This window comes from Diceros bicornis, chromosome 3 (genome assembly GCF_020826845.1).
Source record: "Diceros bicornis minor isolate mBicDic1 chromosome 3, mDicBic1.mat.cur, whole genome shotgun sequence".
Classification (NCBI taxonomy): Eukaryota; Metazoa; Chordata; class Mammalia; order Perissodactyla; family Rhinocerotidae; genus Diceros; species Diceros bicornis.
Window position 1 is genome coordinate 43,947,154 of NC_080742.1, and position 25,235 is coordinate 43,972,388.

A 25,235-nucleotide genomic window follows, 5' to 3' on the forward strand; every position below is an offset into this window, starting at 1 on the left:
ACTTTGACTTTCAGCTCTGCTCTTAAGCCTACATCACACTTCTTCTTATCAGTCCAATGTGATGACATCAAGTTAAATATCCTTTCAATAAAATCATTTTGGTAAAGAATTATGGAATTTTACTGATTAAAAACAGCAGGTTTTTAGACCTGTAGGAATTTGTTCCCAGCTCTCCAAAAAATGTCCACAGACTTTGTATCTACAGGCTTATTTAGTAGACCAGTTGTTTGTCAATTAGGTCCTTTGCATCTGTGAATTCATCAAATAGGCCATCCATGTCTAAAATGTCCATTTTTAAATACTTTAAAGCATAATAGATGTCATCATACATTAAACCTCTCCTTCTCAAGGAAAATGATTTTAAAATACATAGATCATTTAAACTTGTGAGAGTGAAGCTGGATTCCAAATAAATTATAGTATTAGTAAAGACACTGAGAAAACCCTGTTTAAGCTGGCTGTCCCTTTCTGGGATTTTTTTTTTTGAGTTCTCCACAGTCTTATTTCCAAAAAAGGAGTCATATTTTTTTACTGTCTGAGTTTCTGTTATAGCCTACACATAAATAACTCAGGTCAATCCATCCTTTTCAAGTTTCTTTTTAGCTTCTTCAAAGATCATTTAACAGTTTTGGAGAAAAAGCATATAAATTTCAGTTTACCATAATTCTTTTTACCATACTCATTCTTGATGTATTTTCAAATTAGAGAAGGGCATTATTCTTGTCCCGTTCTTTGAAAATATGATTCTACTGCAGGCCAACATTTTAGCCTGTTTTCTACGGCTGGCAATGACAGCCATCTTAAAGGCAAATTCTACAGACTTCCTGACATTTTTATAATGCCAAAAATAGCATTGTTTCTACATTTTTTGAAGAAACTGAAAATTAACCAAAAAATTTTATTACGAAAACCTCAGTATGACAAGTAAGCAAATGATATTCCCCTTTTAGCAGCACTGTATAGAAAGAATACATGATATTTAGCAGGTAAGATCTTTTCATTCTCTTTGGTAAGAAGTTTATGGACTGAATGTGATTTGTTAAAATTTAGGTTAGCACTGTCTGCCAAATATGCAGATAGATGAGCAAAGTTTGTTTTATGTTTCCCATAGTTTATTAAAAGCTTAGAAATCAACAAGGTATCTAAAACTCCATTTTTTCAAATGAAAGTACCTAGAAGCTATGGAAAATATACTCTTGTTGCTACGACTGGATGTAACACAATATACTATAGAAAGCATAATGGTCTGACAGAACAAGTTCTAAACTTTAAAGGGCCAAAACATGCTATCAAAATTTCCTCTCTTGCTTACCCACAGGATATTTCAGTTGAAATATCTGAATCATGAAATGTAATTCTATGCAGTTTTACAAAGCAATCAAAGGAAAGCTAGGCCAATGTGTGTTCTTTGTGTAGTATACCCAAGTTAATTTAACAGCCACTATTTTCAACTAATCATTGGGATCTTTTTTGGGAGATAAAAAAAAAATTTTATTGATTTAAAAGTACTTGTAATATTCAGTCTCCATATTTGCTTTCATATCCCCTTCTCCACCATGACCAATCCCAAAAATATTTTTTGCACATCATGCAGTAAGCTCTATTTCAGTTATTTATTCTCCCCAATCCAGTTATATGGTTCCTACTATCTGTCATTCAAATAACCCAGTCATTTAGTTTTCTTTTTTGGCGGTGTCTGGATTATGCTGGTGTTGGTATTGTAATCATTCTCATTTTCATTATCTGAACTTTTAGAAAACATGGTTACAATATTCACAATGTTAAAAATTAAACAAGTCCTATCACAATACAAAACACAGGACAGGAAAAGTGAAAGATGTACTGTTAACACTCATGATTAACAATGTGCTTAGGTTGTACTCGGAGGGATACACAATGGAGGGTCCATTATTGTGAACAGTAAATAATGGTGGCTAACATTAGAGGTCAAGGGAAAAACACAGCAATGACTACAGAAGGTGGATAACCCATGCTGGAGTCATTTGACACTAAGAACATGTTGCTTTTGGCCCTTATCTTTTGAATCATAGTATGGACTTTGTACTTTTTCTCAACCTTCTGCATTCAATGCCAAAATCTGGGACTTTTTGTGTCCCAAGGAAGGGTTCCTTGAGATACAGGATGTCTTTCAATGCTAAAAAGAGAGATTACCCGCAAAAGAACAACAAACTCATAGTTGATTTCTAGCAGAAACAATGAGAGCCAGAAAACAATGAAAAGATATCTTTAAAATGATGAAAGAAACTAACTTAACTATTAATTTTCTGATTTTTCCATTATAATTGTAATCCATACTATCGGACTACAATAGAATGTACTCTCTAACTTACTTTAAGAATTAACATGCAAAAGACTTAGACATATACCCTGAAGTAGTGTTTCAAACAGCAGAAACTCTTGAATAGATGCACGAAGAAACATGAACAACAACATTCAGAGCAGCAGTGTAATAGAAATGAAATGGGAAAAAAACAAATGTTCATAAACAATATCAAAGGTAAATAAATGCTTGTATATCTGTGCAATGAGATAATTCAGTGAAAATGAACTACACCTGCATGCGTCAACAAGTACGGATTTCAATATAAGAGTGAGGGGAAAGAAAGTAATACACCGAGTATCACTGCATTTATATAAAGGTTAAAAACAAAGCTAAGCAATATATTGTTTAAAATATATATGTATAGTAAAGCTGTATGGGAAAGCAAGTGAATCATTACAGGAAACTGGCTTCATCAGGAAGCAAGGAAGCAGATGAACGTGATAGGCGAGGACAGGTAAAAAATATATAGGGATCTCCCAAGTATAGTGAATGTTCTGTTTCTTAAGCTGGATGAGGTGTATAAAAGTTTGTTATAGTATTATTCTGAAAACTGTGTACTCTTAAGTATGATATATTTCATAAGGCAAAAATGTAAGCAAATGCACCAATGAGCAGTTTTGAAATAAAATTCATATTTAAAACTCAAATACAATTTTTGCACTAGTAAGTATAAATTAAAAGGTATAGCATAGCCATTAAAAGTACTAGGGTGCGAGTAACCTTGAATTTTGAAGATTTTTGTGTCCATATTCATGAGGGATATTGGTTTGCAGTTTCCTAAATGATGTCTTGTATCAGAATGACACTAGCCTCATAAAATGAGTTGGAAAGTGTTTCTTTGTTTCTTTTTTCTCTATTTTTTTGGAAGAGTTTGTGAAATACTGGTATTATTTTTTCTTGAAATGTTTGACAGAATTCATCAGTGAAACCATCTAGGACTGGGCTTTCCTTTGTGAGATGATTTTTAATTACTAACTAAATTTTTTTATTTACTATATGTTCCATTTTTTCTTGAGTCAGTTTGGCAATTTGTCTTTCTAGGAATTTGCTCATTTCATCTCAGTTGTCTAATCTGTTGTCGTAAAGTTGTTTATAATATTTGCTTATAGTCCTTTTCATTTCCATAGGGTTGGTGGTGATGCCTCCCCTTTCAGTCATGATTTTGGTGATCTGTGTCTTGCTTTTATTCCTGGCCAATCTAGCTTGTCAATTTTTTTGTTCTTTTAAACTTTTGGTCTTATTGATTTTCACTACTGTTTTTCTCTTTTCTTTTGAGGAAGATTGGCCCTGAGCTAACACATGTTGCCAATCTTCCTCTTTTTGTTTTTTCTCCCCAAAGCCCCAGTACATAGTTGTACATCCTAGTTGTAGGTCCCTCTACTTCCTCTATATGGGACACTGCCTTAGCATGACTTGATGAGCAGTGAGTAGATCCGCGCCCAGGATCCGAACCGGTGAACCCTGGAGCTGCCGAAGCGGAATGCGTGAACTTAACTGCTACGCCACCAGGCTGGCCCATTTTTCTGTCTTCTATTTCACTGATTTCCATTTTGATCTTTACTGTTTCCTTTCTTCTGTTTGCCTTGGGTTTATTTTGCTTTTCTTTGTCTAAATTTTTAAGGTGAAAATGCAGAATGTTGACTTGAGATCCTTCTTCTTTCTAATTAGGCTTTTAAAGCTACACATTTCCCTCTAAGCACTGTTCTAGTTGCATCCCATAAATTTTGATACATCATGTTTTTATTTTTATTCAATTCAAAATACTTTCTAATTTCCTTCTGATTTCTTTTTGACCCAGAGGCTATTTACAAATGTGTTGTTTAATGTTCAAATATTTATTGATTTCCCAAAATTCCTTTGTTGTTGATTTCTAATTAATTCTAAGAAAAAGGTATTACAGGATTTCAATATTTTAAAACTGAGAATTGTTTTATGGCCTAGTATATGTTCTATCTTGGAGAATGTTCCATGCGCACTTGAAAATAATGTGTATCCTGCTGTTGTTAGAAGAAGTAGTCCATAGATGTATTAGGTTTAAGTGGTTTATAGTATTCTTCAATTCTTGTATACCCTTGGTGATTTTCTATCTAATTGTTCTATCAATTATTGAGAGTGGGTACTGAAGTCTCCAACTATTATTGGGGAGTTGTCTCTTTTTCCCTTCAGTTCTGTCAGTTTGTTTCATGTATTGGGGGGCTTTGTTGTTAAGTTTAAAATTGTTTTATCATCCTGATCAACTGACCCTTTTATCATTATAAAATGCTCTTCTTTTCTCTAGTAACAATTTTTGTCTTAAAATCTATTGTCTAATATTAGTATAGCCACTCCAGCTCTGTTTTGGTTACTGTTTACATGGTTTATTTTCCATCCTTTTTCTTTCAGCGTATCATATCTTTGAATCTGAAGTGTGTGTGACCTTGAATCTTGACTTTGTCATTTAGTATTTGCATAACCTTGATCAAGTTAATTCAATTTTCTAAAAGTCAGTTTCTTCACCTATAAAATGAGGATAATACACAATAAGACTGTTATTAGGATTAAATGAAGCAATGTTTGCAAGGTAGTTGTGCCTAGTATGAATATTTACAAGTGTTACAAAAATTATTATTAATAATACTGCCAAAGAAGATAAGACAATAGTAATCAAAATACATCCTCACCTTTTCTGATAAATACTGTTCATAAATTCCAACCGCAGCTGCTCTTAAAAGACCTTTGGTTTGGTTGGTTTGATGTTTCCCATCTTTCTGACGACTTAATAAAACTTCTAGCTGCTGTTGGGCTGTCACCCGGTATCCTTCCACTGTCATCCAGAAGAAGAGATGTGCTTGACCTCCAGTTTGCTGCATGTAATCTACCAAACAAAATGCAGAACAACATAGATATTAATGAAACACATTTTTGGGTGCATATAGCTGCATGAAAGTAAGTTAAGAAGTATTAAAGTCTCAAATACTTAAAACTCTACATTGTGAAAATGTTTAGCAAATGCTTGGGGTGAATAAATTTATATCATAAAATGATTAAGCTAAAAACACCAGTTATATAGGAAACACAAATGGAAGCACATATTTTAGAAAAACACCTCATTTTTCATGATAAATTCTCTAGGGGATAAAATTGCTACAGAAGCCTTCATCAGAAATAAATTACTTCACCAACATTCAGCTTCTGTTCTCAATAAAGATTATTAATCTTAATATTAATATTTCCATAAATATTAAAAATAAGGATTGGGCTTTTCAATAAGCCATGCATTTATGTTTTTGATTATGAAAATGAAGAATCAGGGAGTTTTGCTAAAAATGTTCTCCCCAGATAAAAGCAATTTTGATGTCATATCAATAAAATTAATAAATACTTATATATATTAAAATAGTATAAAAACAAAGTCCCTCCCCCATTCACGCACAAAAATGACAGAAACAGGTTATATACACTGTGTATTCCTGATAAAGTACTCTTTCTCAAATAATTTAAATTCATATAGAATCTCCCAGGGTTTATTTTAAAAGCAGTTTAGCAAATGCACATTAGACTTAAAATAAGTATTTATACGCTTCAAAACAAAATAAATCTCTACCTCTACGGTTTCCAAAGAAAAAGAAACAATTCAGAGAATGGGCTGGGGCGGGGCCAAGGAGATGGGATTCAGCAACATATTTGGCATGCTTAACGTTAAATATTTAAAATTTAATATTTACAATTATTAAAAATTTCAAGGGCTATGTTATTTTCATAAAATGGATTTACCTACCCATAAAAAATTGTAGTGCTACATTGTCTACAAGAATGCTGTCCAGGGGGACTGTGCAAAGTTTCCCAAAGTTTGCTGCCAGTTTCACAGTATTTATTTCCTACAAATAAAAGTGAATGTAGGTTAATATTTCATCTATTCACTCATTAGGTTAAATAACTTTACCTAGTTGTAAAAAATTAAATTAAAATGGAATAAAAATAAAGTTTTCACCTTTTTATACATGTGGGTTCCCAATAAAATAGTCTCAGCTCAGTGAATTTCCTAGAGTTATTTTAAGACTTGCTTGGTAAATATACATTAAAAGTACGATAAGCATTCATTTCTTCCAATACAAAATAAATCTAAATGACTATATTTTCAAGCAGTCTCCATCTTCACATCTTCCAAATGAAAATGAACACTTTAGGGGCAAAGGGGATGTCTGGAATGCTTAATATGTACAAGAATAAACAAATCCCAACATTTTCGAGTATAGATTGAAGTCTATCTACTGTGAAAACAGAAAATATTCCCAAAGAGTAATTTTGTTCCTAGTAGAATAAAAACTCTATAGTCTTTATAGAAAATATATTTCTTTTCAGACTACCTAAAAGTAAATTATATATTTTTTCAAAGTAATAGAGCAAGGTAACTACCTACATATAAATAAAAAATGGGTTAAAAATTTAGAAAATCTACATGTCAAGCATTGTACTAGGTACATTACACTATTACTTCATTTAATCTCCACAGCAATCCTAAAGGGTAAATATCACCAATCCCACTCAATAAGAACGCTGAAGATCAGAAAGGTTGCCTATGACCACAAAGCTGGTAACAACGAGTTAGTGTTGTTAGAGCCTGCTGCCCTTTCCACTACAACCCATGATGTTTCTGTGAACTATTTTCACCAGCTTCTCTTTACTCCCAAATCCATATCTCACTACCCTCTACCGTATTTAAAAAAAAAAAAAAAAAAGATAGGCAGGTTTTCTAAAAGTTAGATAGGCTGCCATATTCAGGGGCAGATACCAAATGAGGCATAGATGATACATAAAGGAGCAGGAAGATAATTAGAAAAAAGGGGGAAAAATTTCCTTGGTAATTAGTATCTCCCATCATATAAGTACTGAATAATAACAGATAACTGACTTAATATGTCTGGCATAAAGCAACCTAGTGCCAGCACATGATTTCTCCTAAGTCTTCCTTCACATTTTATCACCTCTTTCTCCTGCCCAGCAGCAGCTCCACAGATACTGGATGGGGAAGAGTATTCACTATAACCTTATTTCTAATAAAAAGGATAAAGGATCTTCTAAGATTTCAAGATGAGCAGCATGGTTAAAAAACCACATCTCTGGGGATTATAGGGGATTCTGAGTTTTCTTCCAAAGGAAAACATGGTACAACCTAAGCTATTAAAAAGGTAAAGCCTGATATTCAAAACAGAATTGACAGGCTTCCACACAAGGTATCTAATTTTAAAAGGATACAATATCAAAAAGTCTCTGGGCAAAGAAACTTTAAATAATGATGCCGGAGGATCACTAACTCTAAGATCTAGATAAGGTAACTAGTTAAAGAAACAATAAGCACAAGTGAAACCATATCATTCTTCTATTCTGAATTTGCGTGGGTATATAAACTAATTTTAAAATAAAGTTAACTGAAACAAAGACAGACATACATACACATACACAGAAATATGACAAATGTGCGCCTCAAGTAATGTTAGTTATAATTACTCTAGCAAACTAAACTCAAGATTGTTAAAAATAAGTCTTCTATTCCTCAAGGAATTTAAACACCTTGCAAAATTACAAGACTAGGAAGTCATAAATAAATTTCAAAAAAGAAAACCAGCACAAAAAAGGTTACTACATTAAAAACTAAAGGTAGCAAAAAAATGCTTTTTTGTGTTTTAAAGCTCCAAATGTCTGCTCTCCCTTACAGTAAAACTCCTCCAAACAGCTGCCTATAATCACTGTTTCTAATTCAGCTCATCCATTTTCTCCTAGACTAACTCCAATCAAGGTTTCTCTCGCTACTCCACTATGCTATCATCACATCACCAATAATCCCCCTGGCGGCAAACCCAATGGTCAATTCTAAGTCTTCATCTTACTCAACTGATTAGCAGCCTTTGACATACCTGATCTCTCACTTCTTCTTTAAACACTTTCTGCACTTGGCTTCTAGGATACACTCTCCCAGGTTTTCCTTCAATCTCACCAGCACTTACTCTGTTTCTTTGGCTAGATCTTCTACTTTGTCTTGAACTCTAGTAACTGAAGTGCCTCAGGACTGAGTCCTTGGTATCTTCTTACTTACACTCACTCTTTTAGGTAACTTTATCCAATTTCTTAATTTTAAACAAACATCTGATAATCCTGAGGATTCTCAAAGTTCATCTCCTAAACTTTCCTTTGAACTCAAGTTTACCAATTAGCATGTCTACTTGAATGTCAAACAGGGATCTCAAACTAAAATATCCTAAATTCGTTCTCTTCCAAACCTCCTCCTTCCTCAGTTATATCCATTTTAGTAAAGAGCAACATCATGCATGCAGTTGCTCAGGCAAAAAAACCAAGGAATCACCCTTAAGTCCTTTTCGTTCTCACTCCATATTTAAATCCATTAGCAAATCCTGTTAGCACTGACGTATATCCAGTCTCTAATTACTTCTTACAACCTCCAGACATCTCTTGCTGGATTAAAGCTATAGTCTTTAAATAATCTCTCAGTTTCCATTCTTGCCCCCATCACTCCACCACAATCTATTCATCACAAAGAGCCAAAGTAATCATTTTAACTCATAAGTCAGATCACGTCACTTGCCAGGGCAAATCTCCAATAGATTCCCGCCACAATTAGAATTTTTAAAATTCTTACTATGGCAGGTAAAATCATACATGTTCTAACCTCCAGGGTTCCTCTCCAATTTCCTTCCTACTACAATCCTTCTCCTTTATTCCATACCAGCCTCAGTGACCTCTTCTAACTCACCAAGCACTTTCCTGTCTCAGGGCCTCTGCATTTGCTCTCACCTGTGCCTGAAAGATTCTTAAAAAAAAAAAATTCACAGGACTCTCCACATTATTCAGAGTTCTCTGCTCAAATGTCACCAAATCTCTCAGCACGTATCCAAAACACTCCTATACATTCACTACCACTCTACTTTGCTTTACTTATTTTTTTCGTATTTTACTTATTTTTTTATATATTTTTTGACATTATACATCAATTCACTTATTGGTATATTTCTCACTCTGCAACTAAAATGTAAGCTCCATGAAGAGGAGAGATTTTCGTCTATTAGGTTCATCTAAAATGGTGTCCAATGTACAAAATTCAATAAATGCTGAATTTTGAATAAATAATAAATGAGTAGATGAATAAATCAAGAAATAAAAAAGATTTATTTAGCATTTTTCAGGCAGTGTTTTAATCTCTTTAGCTTGGTTTAACAAATACTTCTCATGCTACATTGTACAAGAGGAAGATTTTCTAAAAGTTCCATTGTAGAGTGCTACACTGGTTAATATTCTACTTTTTGTCTTTTGCTAGACATTTTAATGAATATGAAGTATTTATAACTAAATGTTAATTCAAAAGTACTTTACTTACCTTGCCTGACTGCAACCGCTGTATTCTTGAGTCACATACTTTCTTTACAAATAATAAGCTATTTATTTGATTCTTGATAGTGTTGATATCTAAAAACAAACAAATTGATTATGAGCTAGAAAGTGGTGATATCATTTGTGAAATACTTTAAACATGCAGTTACTGTAATTTAACATAGTAACCAATGAACAGAGCAATTATTTTACTTAATAAAAGAAATAATCTGAAATTTTATAGTGAAATTATTTAATTAAAATTAAACAGGCCAATTATCTTTACTTTCGAGATAATTGCAATAGTAACAGTCTCACCTTCAGAAAATTATAATGCTTTATTCTTAGAGCATGTTAACATAATAAAGATTTAGATTTAGTTAAGGTGAAAACAACTCACAGCATAAAATGACGTTCAGGCAAATTAAAGTTTTGTTTGAAGACATAGTAATCAGCACAGAAGTAAAATATTCTTATACTTAAATTACTTACCATCACCAGCTGTATCTAGAGATCGAAGATACTGTAATTCTTCTGCTGCCTTATCTCTGACTGCTTCTAGCTCTCCAATATTGTCACTCAATTTAATGATGTTCATAAAGGCCTCATAGTTGCAATTAGAATCACGGATCTGAAAACAAAGTTTAAAAAACAGATGGGAGGAGGACTCACTTACTAAGGAAAAATAGAATCTTGAGTGCCTATCATGTGCCAGGCACAACTTGCCATATCCTAGGAGTTTATAACAAAACAAAAAGAAAACCTCTGTACTCGTGGTACTTACATTCTCATGGGTCACAGACTGTAAACAAAGTAAGTAAAATATATAGTACGTTGGAAAGCACAGAAGCATGCTCAGAATGTTAGATGATAGCAAGGACGTCATGATGGTTGGAGCTAAACCAAAGAAAGGCAGGAGTAGAGGATGAGATCAGTGGTAACACAGGGCAAACTTGGTAGGGTATAGTAAATGTCCCGGATTTCACTTTGAGTGCAATGAAAAGTTACTGGAGGATTTTAAACAGATGAGTGGCATTCTCTGACCTAAATTTAACAGAATCACTGTGATGATACGACTAACTCTGTTATTTTGTCTTTCTCTGCAGCCACTTGCTCTTTAAGAATAGGAATGGAGGGGGCCAGCCTGGTGGCACAGTGGTTAAGTCCGTGGGCTCTGCTTCAACAGCCCAGGGTTTGCAGCTTTGGATCCCAAACTCGGACCCACGCCATTCATCAAGCCATGCTGTGATGGTGACACACACAGAAAAGAAAAATAGAGGAAGACTGGCACAGATGTTAACCCAGGGACAATCTTCCTCAGGCAAAAAGAGGAAGATTGGCAACAGATGTTAGCTCAGGGTCAATCTTCTTCACGGAAAACAGAAAAGAAGAAGAATAGGAATGGAGTAGATGGTTAAGTCGGATTTAACCAGAGTGTGGTTTTACCAGGCAAATAACAAAGTGAGAGAGAGAGAGAGAAAAGGTAGTTGAGGATGTTGTGAAGGGGCTAATCACTATGACTGCCAATAAAATTTAAGCTAAGTAAAGCAGTAAGGGGAGCTATGAAAAGTAGCAGACTTGGGATACTGTCCATTCTCAACAAGGAGTCAAAGAACTAGGGATGGTATAAGTCCAGAACTACGGAAAAAAACTGACCAATAAGCACATGAAAAGATGCTCAATATCATTAGTCATCAGAGACATGCAAGTTAACCACAACAAAATGAGAATGCCAAATGTTGATCAGAATGTGGAGAGACCAGAACTCTCAAACAGTGGTAGCGGAAGTGCAAAATTGTAATACATCTATACACACAGGCAGTAAAATATCCTTTTTTAAATTTAAATAAGTAGTAACAGCACTAAAATCGTAAGGAAGATTATCTTATCAACAAACTTCTAAAGAGAATTTGGCTAGCACATTCAATACATCAGCAAATAGAAATACTGAAAATATAAAGCTTATCTTTAAGATATATTCTTACTTAACTTCTTTAATAAATCATTGCTTAATCATCCTGATCTCCAAATTGTATTTCTAAATTTAAAAAAAATGTTTTAAAAACAGAGTTGTAATTTTAGAAAGTACATACCATCCATATGACATACTGATTAATATAATCAGGATCACTGAGTTGATTTATTAATGGAAGAAGAACTCCTCGTGCAAGGATTTCCTGGAAAAAAATTAAAAAAAAAAACAAAAACTTAATCTAATATACTTCTCAAATCAATAGCAGAAATTTCCTAACACAATGCTGTTACTTAAGAAAGGTATAATACATGTAAAAATAAAACTTGATAACCAATACAGTCTTCTAAAAAGATGAGCTAGTAAACCTCAGTTAAAATAATGAGATAAAGCTGCCTATATCAACTTGGATACATCTCCACAAGGACAACTAGAGTTGAGTGGAAAAAAGCAAAATGATACCTCTAGTGTGTTAGCATTTACATCAATTTTTAAAGGCAAAACATGGCATTCCTATGTCTACATTACAAGTATAAAAACAAAGAAGAAAAGGAAAAGATACACACCAATTTTAGAATAGTGGTTACCTTCAAGGGATGAACAGAGCAACCACAATAAAATATTAACATTGGTTAAATCTGGGTAGTTGGTACATTAATGTCTATGTATTTTTTTCTATACTTATCTGTGTTTGAAATTTTTCCTAAAATAATAATAAATATGTTAATACAATTATTTACCATTCTCTAGAATATACCTTCCCATTCTTTACAGCGGTTTATGCTCCTACCTACTAAAATTCTGCCCTTCCTTCAAGAACTGACTACAGAATCAATTCTCCCATTAAATAAACCCTGATCATTCTAGCTGAATATTTTTTTACTTACATGTTTAAAATACACTCATGCCTGGTATTTTATCACTTACCATTCTCTATGAAATTATTTATCTTCTACTTTTCTAATACACTACAACTATCTAGGAACCTTTTGTATACTGTTCTATTGACTTATCTATCTTCAAAAATATTTACCCCTCATCTTCTCAAGGTCTTAAACATGGCAGGCATTTGATAAATATTAAGTGAATGGAAATAAAGAAACTTAAGAATTTAATGCTGATTCTATTAATATGATATTTTTACCTCTATTAATCTTCATTCCTTTATGGCTGTAATATCTAAATTTATGAAACATCATTTCTTAAGACTACTGGAGAGGCTGAACAACTACAAGCTTAACAGGATATTTCACTTTTCTCAGTAAAGGATCGATTTATTTATTGTTTCTTTCCAGATCTCTAATTCATCGGGCCATTTTCTGGTAAAAGTTAACTGAAAGTTTTCACTTTATTTTCCTTTAGAGAAATATTTTACATAAATTCTACTTTGGTAAGCTGTACAAATCTCTATTACTGCATGATGAATTAATATTTCCAGAAGGCACTAATGGAGGCTCCAGTAACTTTCTGAAATGTCTTTTGAAACATCTTACAGTCTCAAATTAGAAAGAATTGCTGCTTATTTTTTCAAGGTTAGCTTTAGACTGTAACTTCTTAAAAATTATTTTATATAATTCCTTCCTTCATAATTATGTCTCTGGCCCCATAGGCTCAAATTTTAAAATGTGCTTTGTAAGAGAAAATTCAGAAACAAAAAAATGTTTTTTGAAAATTTCTTTTCAAAATGAGAAAAAAATGTAGAAACAATTTTGAATAAATTTAGTGCTTCTTATTAGTTAATGCAATTAGTCAAACTGTCTTAGAAAACTACTTTGATCTTCTAATTTGCCTCATAAAAGGGTTTGGTTAGTCAAGATGTAATCATATGACTCAACAATTCCTATATAGGTTCTAGTGAGAGCTCTAAATATTCCAAAATAAGTAGCAATTTCCATATAATTTCTACTTTAAGACAAGCACCAGCTGTCAAATATGAAGGCTTAAAAGATACAAACTCATTGAGGCCATGAATCTTTAAATAAATACAACGTGGTAATGAAAAGAAAGTAGAGGCAATTAAATAGCAATTATCTCAGTCAAATACTATGATTTGTACAATCCACACAAAGGATCCATATAAAGGAAAGAAGTAAGAACTCTTTAATCTGTTATTTAACCTGAACAAAAACGTCTTTTGGGAAAACTTGGATTTAATTACCAACAAAAGAAAACTGATAAAGAACTACTAAGTTAAAAGGAAAAAAAACCTGATTTGCTCAATGCAGTGCTCTACAATTATCCTCACTAAATTAGATTCAACCAAAAAGAAATGAAATATTGGTCTAAAGAGCAATCTACAGCGAAACAAATCTGCTCTTTAAACAATTCTACTTATTTTAAACCACAAAGTCATGTAACAAGGCAATCTTCATTCAAGTCTCCTAAGAGTCAGCTTAATCTTCAAGGAGCTGCAGTAGCATGTGCACCACGGCCAGCAAGAAGAACAAACAGGTTTCCTCTTGCATTAACACTGATTCTCTGATGTGCCAGGCACTGTGATAACCACTAAGTACATAATGATGATAGATACAGATATGGCCCCTGTCCCTATGGGACTTATAGTTCTATTGGGGGAAAGAGGCATCAAGTAAGTAAACACAACAATCAAATTATCATTTTAAAATATGGTAAACACTATAAAGAAGAACAACTGGGTACTTACCTACAGTAATAGGGAATTATGAGGGGGCTTTAGATTGGGTGGTCAGGGGAGGCATTTCTGAGGAAGTGAGATATGAGAGATGAATACAATTTAGCCAAGAGAATAAGGGAATCACTCTGAACAGAGGAAAAAAGAGTATGAGACAGCCCTACGGTGAGGAGAAAATGGCACTTTTGGAGAAGAAAGACAGCATGACTGGAATATAGTGACTGCATGGCATGAAAGCCAGAGAGGTAAACAAAGCCACATCACACACGGCCTTGTAAGCCTCCAGAAGGTCTCGAGATCTGAAAAATTTGCTGAATGATCATACCATTTACTGGGATGGAGAAAAGACTAAAGGGCAGAAAAGATATGGAGGCAAGAGTATGATTTCTATTTTGGACACAAAGTTTAAAAGAGATGTGAGTCAATCAAACGGTGATTTCAGTGGGCACCTGGTCAGAGTAGCTTGGAACTCAGAAGAGAAGTCTGAACTAAAGATATAAATAAGGAAGTCATCAGCATATGGATGGTGTTTAAAGCCAGAGACAGATGAGCAAGAAGAGGGCCCAGGCCTGAAGAACTTGGATATTTAAAAGTTAAGTAGAAGTTAAAGCATATAAAAGTAACTAAAAACGAGACTTCAGAGGAGAAAAATCAGAAGAAAACAATGACATGGAACTCAAGAAAAGGCAGTTTCCAGAAGAAAAAGATGGTCAGCCACGTGAAATGCTGCTGAGAACTGCCTAACAGTGGCTGTCTGGAGTTCCAGGTATACAAAGATTCGAAGGCCAAATAGATACTCAGCGTGAATGAGAGCTATATCTGATTAGCAGTATCTTCCTTCAGTGGTAGACGTCAATCTAGTGATAGACATGCCAGGTATTTACCACCCTTGATAATGACTAGTCCAAATAATTGGTCTTAACAATATATAATCTATCCAACTCTTCCCATCAAAACCAAGCATTTTCTACTCACTTCACAGTACCATTACCCTACCTGAGAAGTGCACTGAACTCAAACTAGGTTGGTATTAAGAAATTGTGTGATACTGCTTAAATAATAACATACAAGCATAAAAGCACACTTCAGGAACTCGTATCTGTTTTGCAGGATGGTAAACTAAAGAGATCATAAGCTTTCATTTTTACAAAAATTGGAAACTTCCATTTTACCCATTCAACCAGAATAAGGGCTTATGTAGCTAGCATTTCTCAATCATAACTACCAGCCAAAGCCAAAATGTTATTCCCTAACATATGTACACAAAATTTTACTCCAAAGGTGTATACCCAGGGAATAAAAAGTCCAAGACTACTGTACTGTTCTCATCTGACTTATTCATTTTCCAATTACAAGAAGCTGCCTAGTTTTTTTGGAAGTTTCTATTCAGAAGTGTTATTTTCATTAGCCCAATTTAGGTAAATTTATAGGTAAAGTCATAGTAAAGAAAATTTAAAACATATCTTTGCTATAACAAAAAATCAAGTACCTAAGTCAGGCAGTTCTCAAAGTATTATCCAGGGATCTCTGGGAGGTTGAGGGGGGAGACGCATATAGTGATATTTTCAAAAAGGAACATGATGGTGTGATGATATCATCAGTTAACTAATGGAATGTGTGCTTGTATATTCTTGTGTTTCAAAATTTCCTAGTTATAATGTATAATTCAGTAAATACTGATAGATGAAATCTACATAAACAAAAGCTCTTTGGGGTCCTTGATAATTTATAAGAATGTAACTGAGAGCAAAAATTTTGAGAATTACTACTCAATTTCTTTACAGCCATTTATTTGATATAAGTTTAAGCTTACCCTGACAAAGTATCGCATGATCTTGTTCTGGAAATCTCCAGGAGGTAGCAATAAATATAATAAGACCTCACACAAATCCCTTAGAAATCCTAGAAACAAAAAAGGTAGCTATAATAACATTAGAAAATATGAAATCTCCACCTACTCTTGATATAAAACACATAAATAAAGGTAGAAATAAGCAGTTTCCTGATTATACCAGCTTATTACTTTAGTAATTAATTGGTACATATCAGTATTCATTAAAAATTCCTTCATTATTCTCCAAATAGTAGCTATTCATTAATCAAACTAATATATATTTTTTTATTCTGCTCAGTTTTACCCTGCTTTTTGAATCATGGAGAAATTTCAATTACAAAGGTGTTCTTCCCCAAAACAACTTTAGTTGTACCATGAATTCTGTACTTCTACCACACATTATTATCTTTGCATACTTAAAAGTTGTTTGCACATTTAAAAATATACCTGTAATTCTTCTTTCAATAAAGCACCTCCACTATCTTGGCAGGCAATAATAAAAGAAAAAAGGATGCTCTTCTGTTTTACTGATTTATGAGGGCTTGATTTACATAAAAATACTGCACATCATTGTGTTTATCTCTCACATTTAGTTATTTCACATCAGCACTAATGAAATGGCAATTAAAAATTGAATTTCACAATAAATTTAAAAAAGAAAAGAAGAAAAAAGGGAAAAAGAAGAAAGGAAAGGTAAAGTAAAGAAATAAAAGAGTTGAGCACATTTTAAAAATCTAAGAAAATTTCCACAACTAGAAATGCTTTTCTGTAGTTGCTCATACACTGACACTTCCTGGGAATATAATTATATAGCTGATCCTGTTAATCAAAAAATGTGCCACGTAGCAAAGACTCTTAGTTGTTGCAAAACTAGGAAAAGAAAACACCCTCAGCTAAAGCTTATCTGGTCTAACCTCCTACAAAGAACCAACAAATCCATTGTCCAAAAGACAAATCAGCTCTATAAATTTCATTTGAAATTATTATAATCATTCCCTTAGAAAATATTTTAGGGTAACAGATGTGCTCTTGAAGTGGAAACAATAAATTCAAGAGGAAGATAAATTACTATAGATCAAATAAAGTAAATTTACAATTATAAAATGTTTGTGCTTGCTATATTTTAAAAGAAGAGAAGAGAGGTAATCTTTAATTACCATTTTAAATTTTAAATATGACCTTTAAAAAAGAATCTGGAAACTACTTTTAAGAGTTAAAAAACAAAATAAAATGAAATAAATAGTAACAGTGTCTTTACTATGCTATTCGTTCTGTAAAAATAATATCATCCTTAGATTTTACCCTATATTTCTTCACTGGTTCTGCTAACTTGTCCCTAACAAATCTGAACAGTTACTGTTCTCAAAAGACTTAAATTGAAAAGAAAACCTTCTTCGTCTTTGGGAGAAGTGCACACTAGATCACGGCAAACATGCTTCTCCATTTCAACTTCAACTTCAAAGAAGGTATCTACAAGATCTTCTGCTGAACCTAGACATGGAAAGGAACAATTCAAGATATACAGAATGATAAAGAAAAACAAATTTTAAAATCCTAATTTTCAAATGAAATAAAGATATTACCTTTTACTTGATCATCTTTCTCTGTTATCTTCTGTTGAGCCTTCCTGAATACTCGTAGGTGTGTGCCAAAATCATCTACAATGCGCGTAGTAAAATAAGGTTGCCAGTCTATTTCTTTCGACCTTATAGAAAACACATTACATAAAAGCATTATATAAATCCTTTTTTAATCAAAAAATATAAATTCATTTTAATGACTACCGAAAGACAACATGATTATTACAGAGACTGAAATTATTTATTCAGAGATTTTGTTCATTTAATTACTATTACATCTTAGCACTCCCTTTCACAAGACCCAAGGTATATCAAATCTATTTGACTAAGTCTTAGAATAATATTATTTGAAGTGTTGTATGTGCCAAAGCTTAAAAGTACTAAGTGCTTAAAATAAATAGAAAAATAAATTAATTTCTTTCCCGTTAAATCTGAAATGAGTCTGACAACAAGTATATCATGCAATTTCTCGTCCCAGACGTAAGAATACATTAGGGATGCAGAAAGTTTTTGCTTGCTTTTAAAAGAGCGTTTGAGACATCTCTTGGTTTCTTCTGAACCCTTTCTAAATTCTCCATTCTTCTTTTTAGTTACACAGTCCAAGTTCTGAACCAAATACTTTTGTTAAGAGCCTGACTGGTTTCTGTTTGCATATACTAGCACTTAAAAACTCAACCATTTGAAATAACTACAGTCACATAGAAATGGTTTAAAGAACGACGTAAAATACCACACTTACCCATGAAAAAGGTGATTACTAATCTTATTAAGTAAATTACCTAGTACTCTATCTCGAAAGCAACAGACTTCAAGAAACATTGCTAATTTAGTACATCAGTGAAACAGATAACAAATACAACAGATAAGCCACAAAGAGTTTACACCTCTCTTTGGATTAAGTGATATTTTTAAACAAATATTTTTTTCAATGCTGTTTTTCCTTAAATTAGCACTAAAATTAATTCACCCTTTTGGAACATACCAAGTAGATAGAAGACAAAGAGTCTATTCATGAAGACGCTGGGCAATGCGGGAGCCAAAAACAAGCACACCATATATTCCCTGTGTTAATTACACACACATGTATAATAAAGAAGCTAGTGAAGAAGCTGACTTGATTACTGTCACTTTTTGAGAGAAAACTTTTAAAGGTGGTGATGGCATTGAGGACTATAACAGATGGCTGTTTTCAAATAAAAACATAAGTTATCAATCCTCATATACTAATTGTTTTTTAAAATGTACAACTATGATTTTGTTATAAACATAGATACAAATTATAAGTACATTAACACAAAAAGGAATTAACAAAAAAAGGTAACCTGAGCTCAGGGGTCTGAAGAGGGATTAACATTATTTAGAATATAAGAGCCATGTACATAAGCATACACTAAACTTGGTAACAATACTCAGCCTCAAGATAAAACCTAAAATAAAAACTTAAACCTAGCAGTCCCTAGAGTCTCTTTTTTCTTATTAAAGAAAAAAATCAGGGCCAGCCCTGTGACGTAGTGGTTAAGTGCACGCGCTCTGTTGCTGGTGGCCCAAGTTCGGATCCCGGGCGTGCACCGATGCACTGCTTGTCAGGCCATGCTATGGCGGCGACCCATATAAAGTGGAGAAAGATAGGCACAGATGTTAGCCCAGGGCCAGTCTTCCTCAGCAAAAAGAGGAGGATTGGCATGGATGTTAGCTAAGGGCAGATCTTCCTCGCAAAAAAAGAAAAAAAAAATCACAATCTGTGTAAGCATCTTTCAAAAATTCTTACATGAATATTTGCACAAAATCATTCATACCTGAAAATTTTATAAAAACAATTTATTTGGTATAGGCCATTAGCTTATTTAATCCAAAAAGGGTTCATTCTAACACATTTAGAAAAAAGCAGAATATATCATCTTACAAGTAACATCTGTTCTGTTTCATGGCATTTTGCCATGAAAACTTATATAGTTTATAAGTTTTATATAACTTATTGAAATTTTCAAACAAAATAATATTTACTAATTTTGGGAAGCATTTTAAACCCATCTCAATTCATTATAGAGGATGAAATGATATTTAAAATGAGTGAAAATTAACAAGCAATGCAAATATATAAAAATTACTTTGAGTTTTAAATATAGATTTCTACCCTCAATATACAAATATGTTGAGGGTGGGGAAAACAGGGAACACGGTATTCAATATCTCTATCCAAGGTTACTATTTTCCCTCTGCTTGACTCATTTTCACTGAATACATGCAAAACTAATGTAAATCTCCAGATTAGGAAGATACGAACAACAATAGTATATTGCTTCCCACTTATAAATTAGGAAAATATCTACTAATAGTTTCTAGCAGTATTTGTCTTAACAAAATTTGAAAATATTTTGGTGACAGTCAAGTACTTTCTAAAATTGTGGTGTATGATAAAAATGTAATAAACAGAATGTGAGTATCAATCAAAAAATCATTTAATTTATATAATAGCCATGCTTCCTTCTATTGATCCATATGTAGCTTTCTATTAGAGCTCTTAATATCAATTATTCTTAAATTATGCCCACAGAAGGCTCTTTTTCAATTTGTTTAAAATATTCCCCCATATGATTCCTAGTCTAATAAAAACACCTGATTATTACACAATGAATCCTATTACTTAAACTTTCATTTTATTATTATTACTTATAAGCTGTCATTTCTTCAATTTAAAAATAAGACAGCAGGGGCCGGCCCCATGGCTTAGCAGTTAAGTGCACGAGCTCCACTACTGGCGGCCCGGGTTCGGATCCCGGGCGCGCACCGACGCACTGCTTCTCCGGCCATGCTGAGGCCGCGTCCCACAGAGAGCAACTAGAAGGATGTGCAACTATCTACTGGGGCTTTGGGGAAAAAAAAAGGAGGAGGATTGGCAATAGACGTTAGCTCAGAGCCGGTCTTCCTCAGCAAAAAGAGGAGGATTAGCATGGATGTTAGCTGAGGGCTGATCTTCCTCACACACACACAAAAAATAATAAACAAAAAAAAAAAAAATAAGAGAGCATATTTCCTACACGACCAAGAGAATAAGTGATATATTCAACCCTACTCTGAAAATATAAAATTTATAGTAGGCCCCTGAAGCTTATATATCTTGACAAAATGGTTGCAAGAATTACAAAGGTTAACTATTAATGCAAACAAGCAACGAAATTTTAATTAAAGCACAAAAGCAAAAGGCAAACTATAAAATGGTTTTATACCTCTCTGAATATATATCTTGCATGCCTTTATCCTCACCTCTAACGCCAGCATCCTATTCCTGTCCTTTCAATTGGTCTCCCATGGCCACCCTTGACTCCCCTCCATTCTAGTTTCCATACAGCAGCCAGAGTGATCTTCTTAAAAATACAAATATGAGAGTACAAAATAAGATCTTTAAAAATCCTTCAATGACTCCCCATTGATCTTAGGGCTAAGCACAAATACTTTCTCTAAGATCTTGCATAGCTGGGACCTTGCTTACTTCCTCCTCATCATCTGTTCCACCTTCTTCCTGTCTATTCTGCAGACTCACAGGCTTTCCTTTCTATTTCTCAAACTCAAATATGTCCCTTCTTATCTCAGTGTCTCTGGACAGACTATTCCTTCTGCCAAGTTTGCTCACCCCTGCCCACTCTCCACAAATTTCTCTTCTTTCCCCCACATTCACTTGACAATTCCCACTTATACTTTAGAGTTCAACTAAAATGTCAATTCCACACAGCAGGCTTTGTTGACCCTCACCGTCCGCCTTACTCCTTCAGACTAGGTTTGGATTTCCAGTTATACATTTTCATAGCACCAAATTTTTCACTTTTTATAGCAGTTACAACCTGCAGTTAAATAATTCAATTCCCAGAGATAAATTCAATTGCTGAGATAAAAATCTAGGAAGTCAGGGACTTGGTCTGTCTTATTCTACTGTGTTCATTTTATTCACAGTGGTATCCTCAGCAGCTAAATAATGTGTTGAACATTGGAAGCACTCGACACACAGTGATTTATTGATTCCTCTTTCAGGGTTAGAGCATTGTTAACAGGTGCCTGGAGAATGACCACATGAGCCTCATACAACAGTTACTTCTTTACTCCTTCAAGTTCTGAAATAGAACATATACTGAGAAGCTCTTTTGCCTCTCTAAACCCCAAAGCTACTTAATACTAATGCCTGAAAAAGACAATGAACGTCCCAAATATGTGGGCTGAGACTGAGATTATATAAATTGCTTCACTGGTTCCATTTATTCTAAGTCGTGTATAGCTCATCATCAGTAACAAAAAAAACCACACCAATACCAATTAAGAATTTCTGTAAAGAGCACTGAAATGGCATATATGTCCTTGATTCAAGTAAAAGATTCACCATTTCATTAGTTGTGAAATTCAGCAAGTCACATCACTTCCCAGGGTTTGTTTACTCTAAGGACACTTACAACTTTAAGACTCTATGATTGTATTAACTAAATACCCATCCCAACACATATACAGGAATAGAGTACACGGAAAACCGGTAATTGGTAAGTAAATTAAAATATTTAATCAAAAGAGGGAGTCATGGGGCCGGTTTGGATCCCAGGCACGCACCGACGCACTGCTTGGCAAGCCATGCTGTGGCGGCGTCCCATATAAAGTGGAGGAAGATGGGCACGGATGTTAGTCCAGGGCCAGTCTTCCTCAGCAAAAAGAGGAGGATTGGCAGCTGTTAGCACAGGGCTGATGTCCTCACAAAAAAAAAAAAAAAAAAAGAGGGAGTCATGAATATATTTCATTTTAACTTAAATTATATAAATTTTTCAACATAAGACTGAAACCGTTTACTTGACTAAAGTTTTGCTAAGTGATATTAATGTGGCCTTTGTCTTAATAAATCATTCCCACACTGCGAAAGTTATGGTTTCCAGTTTCCTTTAAATGGCATTACAACTAAAGACATTTGTGAACGAATTTGAATGAAGAGTCCTTCAAGACTTTTCACCAATATTTCACAGTTGTCTTTTACACACCTAATTCAACTGCAATCTATTTACCAACTAGCATTGAGTAATGTTTCAAAGCAAGTGACTAGTTTCCTACTTTTCATAGGAACTATCTTGCCATACTCATATTTCTCAATCTGTGTAGGAGTAAATTAAATTATATAATTACAATAAAAATTATAACTGAGATACACAGGTTCAGAAACACAACTTTCTTTAATAACATACTTGATTATCTTTCTCTTCTAAATCATCCATGTTGAGCTCACACCATAGACTAATCGTATCAGATTATCTGGGAGCACAGCCCAGATGTCATACAATTGACTTCCGATAAGCTTAAAATGCAAAAGGTAGGAACAGAAGTGGACAGAAGTACCAGAAAGTGGTCTATTAGCCTAGCTTTAACGCTAGGGGCATGAGTCAGTATGTCTTACAAAGGGAATGGGGAATACCAGAGAACTGGTAAGAAAGATAAGTTAAGAGAATTTCTACTATGTTAGTACAGAATTGGTACCATTCCAAAATTAGCTTAAAGTTTTGTTGACCATAATAACACACAAAATAAATACAGGTTAATTAAGTGATATGTTGTAATTTAAAAAGGATTAATTAAACAGGCTACACTTAAAACAAATCTTGATGAATGAGTAGTATTTAAATGAGGAAAAAAGGATATAGGAATGAGCAAAAGACTGGGAATGAGCATGGTATACGCAAGGGTCATCATGTAGACTTGCCTGACTAGAGAAGTGGCTGACTGTTTGGCAGTAAGGAAATCTTCACATTCTTGGTAGAATACTTTCCTGGAGAAGGCCCATTATGTCAAAATGATAAAAGTAAAAATTGATTTTCCCATGGAAACAATACTATAATAAATACTATGTTCCTGATGCCACATTATTTCTTCACAGAAATGACTACTAAGATCTCATTTAAAAACAGTAAGATTGCAGGGATTTTGAGCTCCACATTATGCACTCCAGCCCTTAGATGCAGCACAAGAGAAATGAGATCCCAAAATACCTGGCTTTGCTGGTTTGAAAATCAACGAGGAACATACCCAGGAAAACTACAGAACGTCAGGGAAAGAAAAATCTGCCCTTAAAGGGCCCACACACAGACTTACTGGGCCCAGAAACCAACACAAAAACACCAGATAGAAAAGTACACAGTCCACCAGCAAAAGAGAGTCACTTACTAAGCTTGGAACGCATCACACAGAGGCAGGAAGCAGCTGGGCCCACCCCCAAGGGACAGAGACACTGGAAGCAGGCATTATTGTGACCTGGTTAGGCCTTCCTGACACAGAGGTTAGCAGGTACCACTGGAATCCTCATTCTAGCCTGAGAGTGAAGGGGTCTACCCTGCCCACTAGAGCACCTAAGGCAAGTGAGCATAACCAGGCAGGAGACAGTCCACCCCAGGGACTGGCACAGCCCAGCAGCAAGACCTTGACTGCTTTCCAATGCCTGAAACAGTAGCGCACTGCCAAGCCTGAGGCCCGCCCCCCACCCAAAAGCTAGGTAACAACAGCCAAGAGCTACTGAGCAAGGCTCACCAGGAGTCTGTAGCACTTGTGTGCCCAAGGGCCCAGCAACCAGCCACACTGGAGGCCTGACTCACTGACTAGCAAAACTGCAGTAGTTATGTGCTACTAAACTCAAACTCACAATAAGCCACGCCAGGGGCTAGCACTGCACAATAACGTGCCTGTAGGGGCCGGCCCCGTGGCTTAGCGGTTAAGTGCACGCGCTCCGCTACTGGCAGCCAGGGTTCGGATCCCGGGCGCGCACCGACTCACCGCTTCTCTGGCCATGCTGAGGCCGCGTCCCACATACAGCAACTAAAAGGATGCGCAACTATGACATACAACTATCTACTGGGCCTTTGGCGGGGGAGGGGGGAAAGGAGGAGGAGTGGCAATAGATGTTAGCTCAGAGCCGGTCTTCTTCAGCAAAAAGAGGAGGATTAGCATGGATGTCAGCTCAGGGCTGATCTTCCTCACACACACAAAAAATAAATAAAATAAAATAAAATAAATAAATAAATAAATAAATAAAGTGCCTGTAGCAGCAGCACACACTCTAAGTCTCACAACCGGCCAGCCAAGCCTACCCATGTGCCTGCAGCAACATCAACCTCACTACAACAGACAGACACACACAACCAACACAGAGGACACCCGTGGAGCACTTGGCACAGGTAAGGGGGGTGGAGAAGGCTGCTGGGCCCCATAAGGCATCTTTTACATAAGTCCACATTTCCAAGTTTGGGAGATATAGCCAATCTATCTAATACATAGAAATAAACAAAGAGAAGCAGGCAAAACAAGGAGACAAAGGAATATGTTCCAAGTAAGGTAACCGGACAAACCTACAGAAAAAGAACTAAATGAAACAAGGATAAGAAATCTACCAGATAAAGAACACAAAGTAAGAGTTATAAGGATGATCACTCATCTGGAGAGAAGAATAGATGAACCCAGTGAGAACTTCAAAAAACAATTAA

At 34.6% G+C, this 25,235-nt stretch overlaps 1 protein-coding gene across 2 annotated transcripts in view; it reads right to left on the minus strand.

Moving 5' to 3' along the window:
- SNX13 (sorting nexin 13) overlaps nucleotides 1-25,235 on the minus strand; it is a 124,944-nt gene that overhangs the window by 40,856 nt on the left and 58,853 nt on the right. For both annotated transcript variants that reach the window (XM_058526719.1, XM_058526709.1), the window contains exons 6-13: nucleotides 17,746-17,867; nucleotides 17,552-17,653; nucleotides 16,142-16,230; nucleotides 11,800-11,883; nucleotides 10,199-10,337; nucleotides 9,714-9,802; nucleotides 6,102-6,201; nucleotides 5,005-5,198 (exon numbers count right to left, since the gene is read on the minus strand). In XM_058526719.1, coding sequence (XP_058382702.1) covers nucleotides 5,005-5,198; nucleotides 6,102-6,201; nucleotides 9,714-9,802; nucleotides 10,199-10,337; nucleotides 11,800-11,883; nucleotides 16,142-16,230; nucleotides 17,552-17,653; nucleotides 17,746-17,867 — 919 coding nt within the window. The remainder of the gene's footprint in view (nucleotides 1-5,004; nucleotides 5,199-6,101; nucleotides 6,202-9,713; nucleotides 9,803-10,198; nucleotides 10,338-11,799; nucleotides 11,884-16,141; nucleotides 16,231-17,551; nucleotides 17,654-17,745; nucleotides 17,868-25,235) is intronic.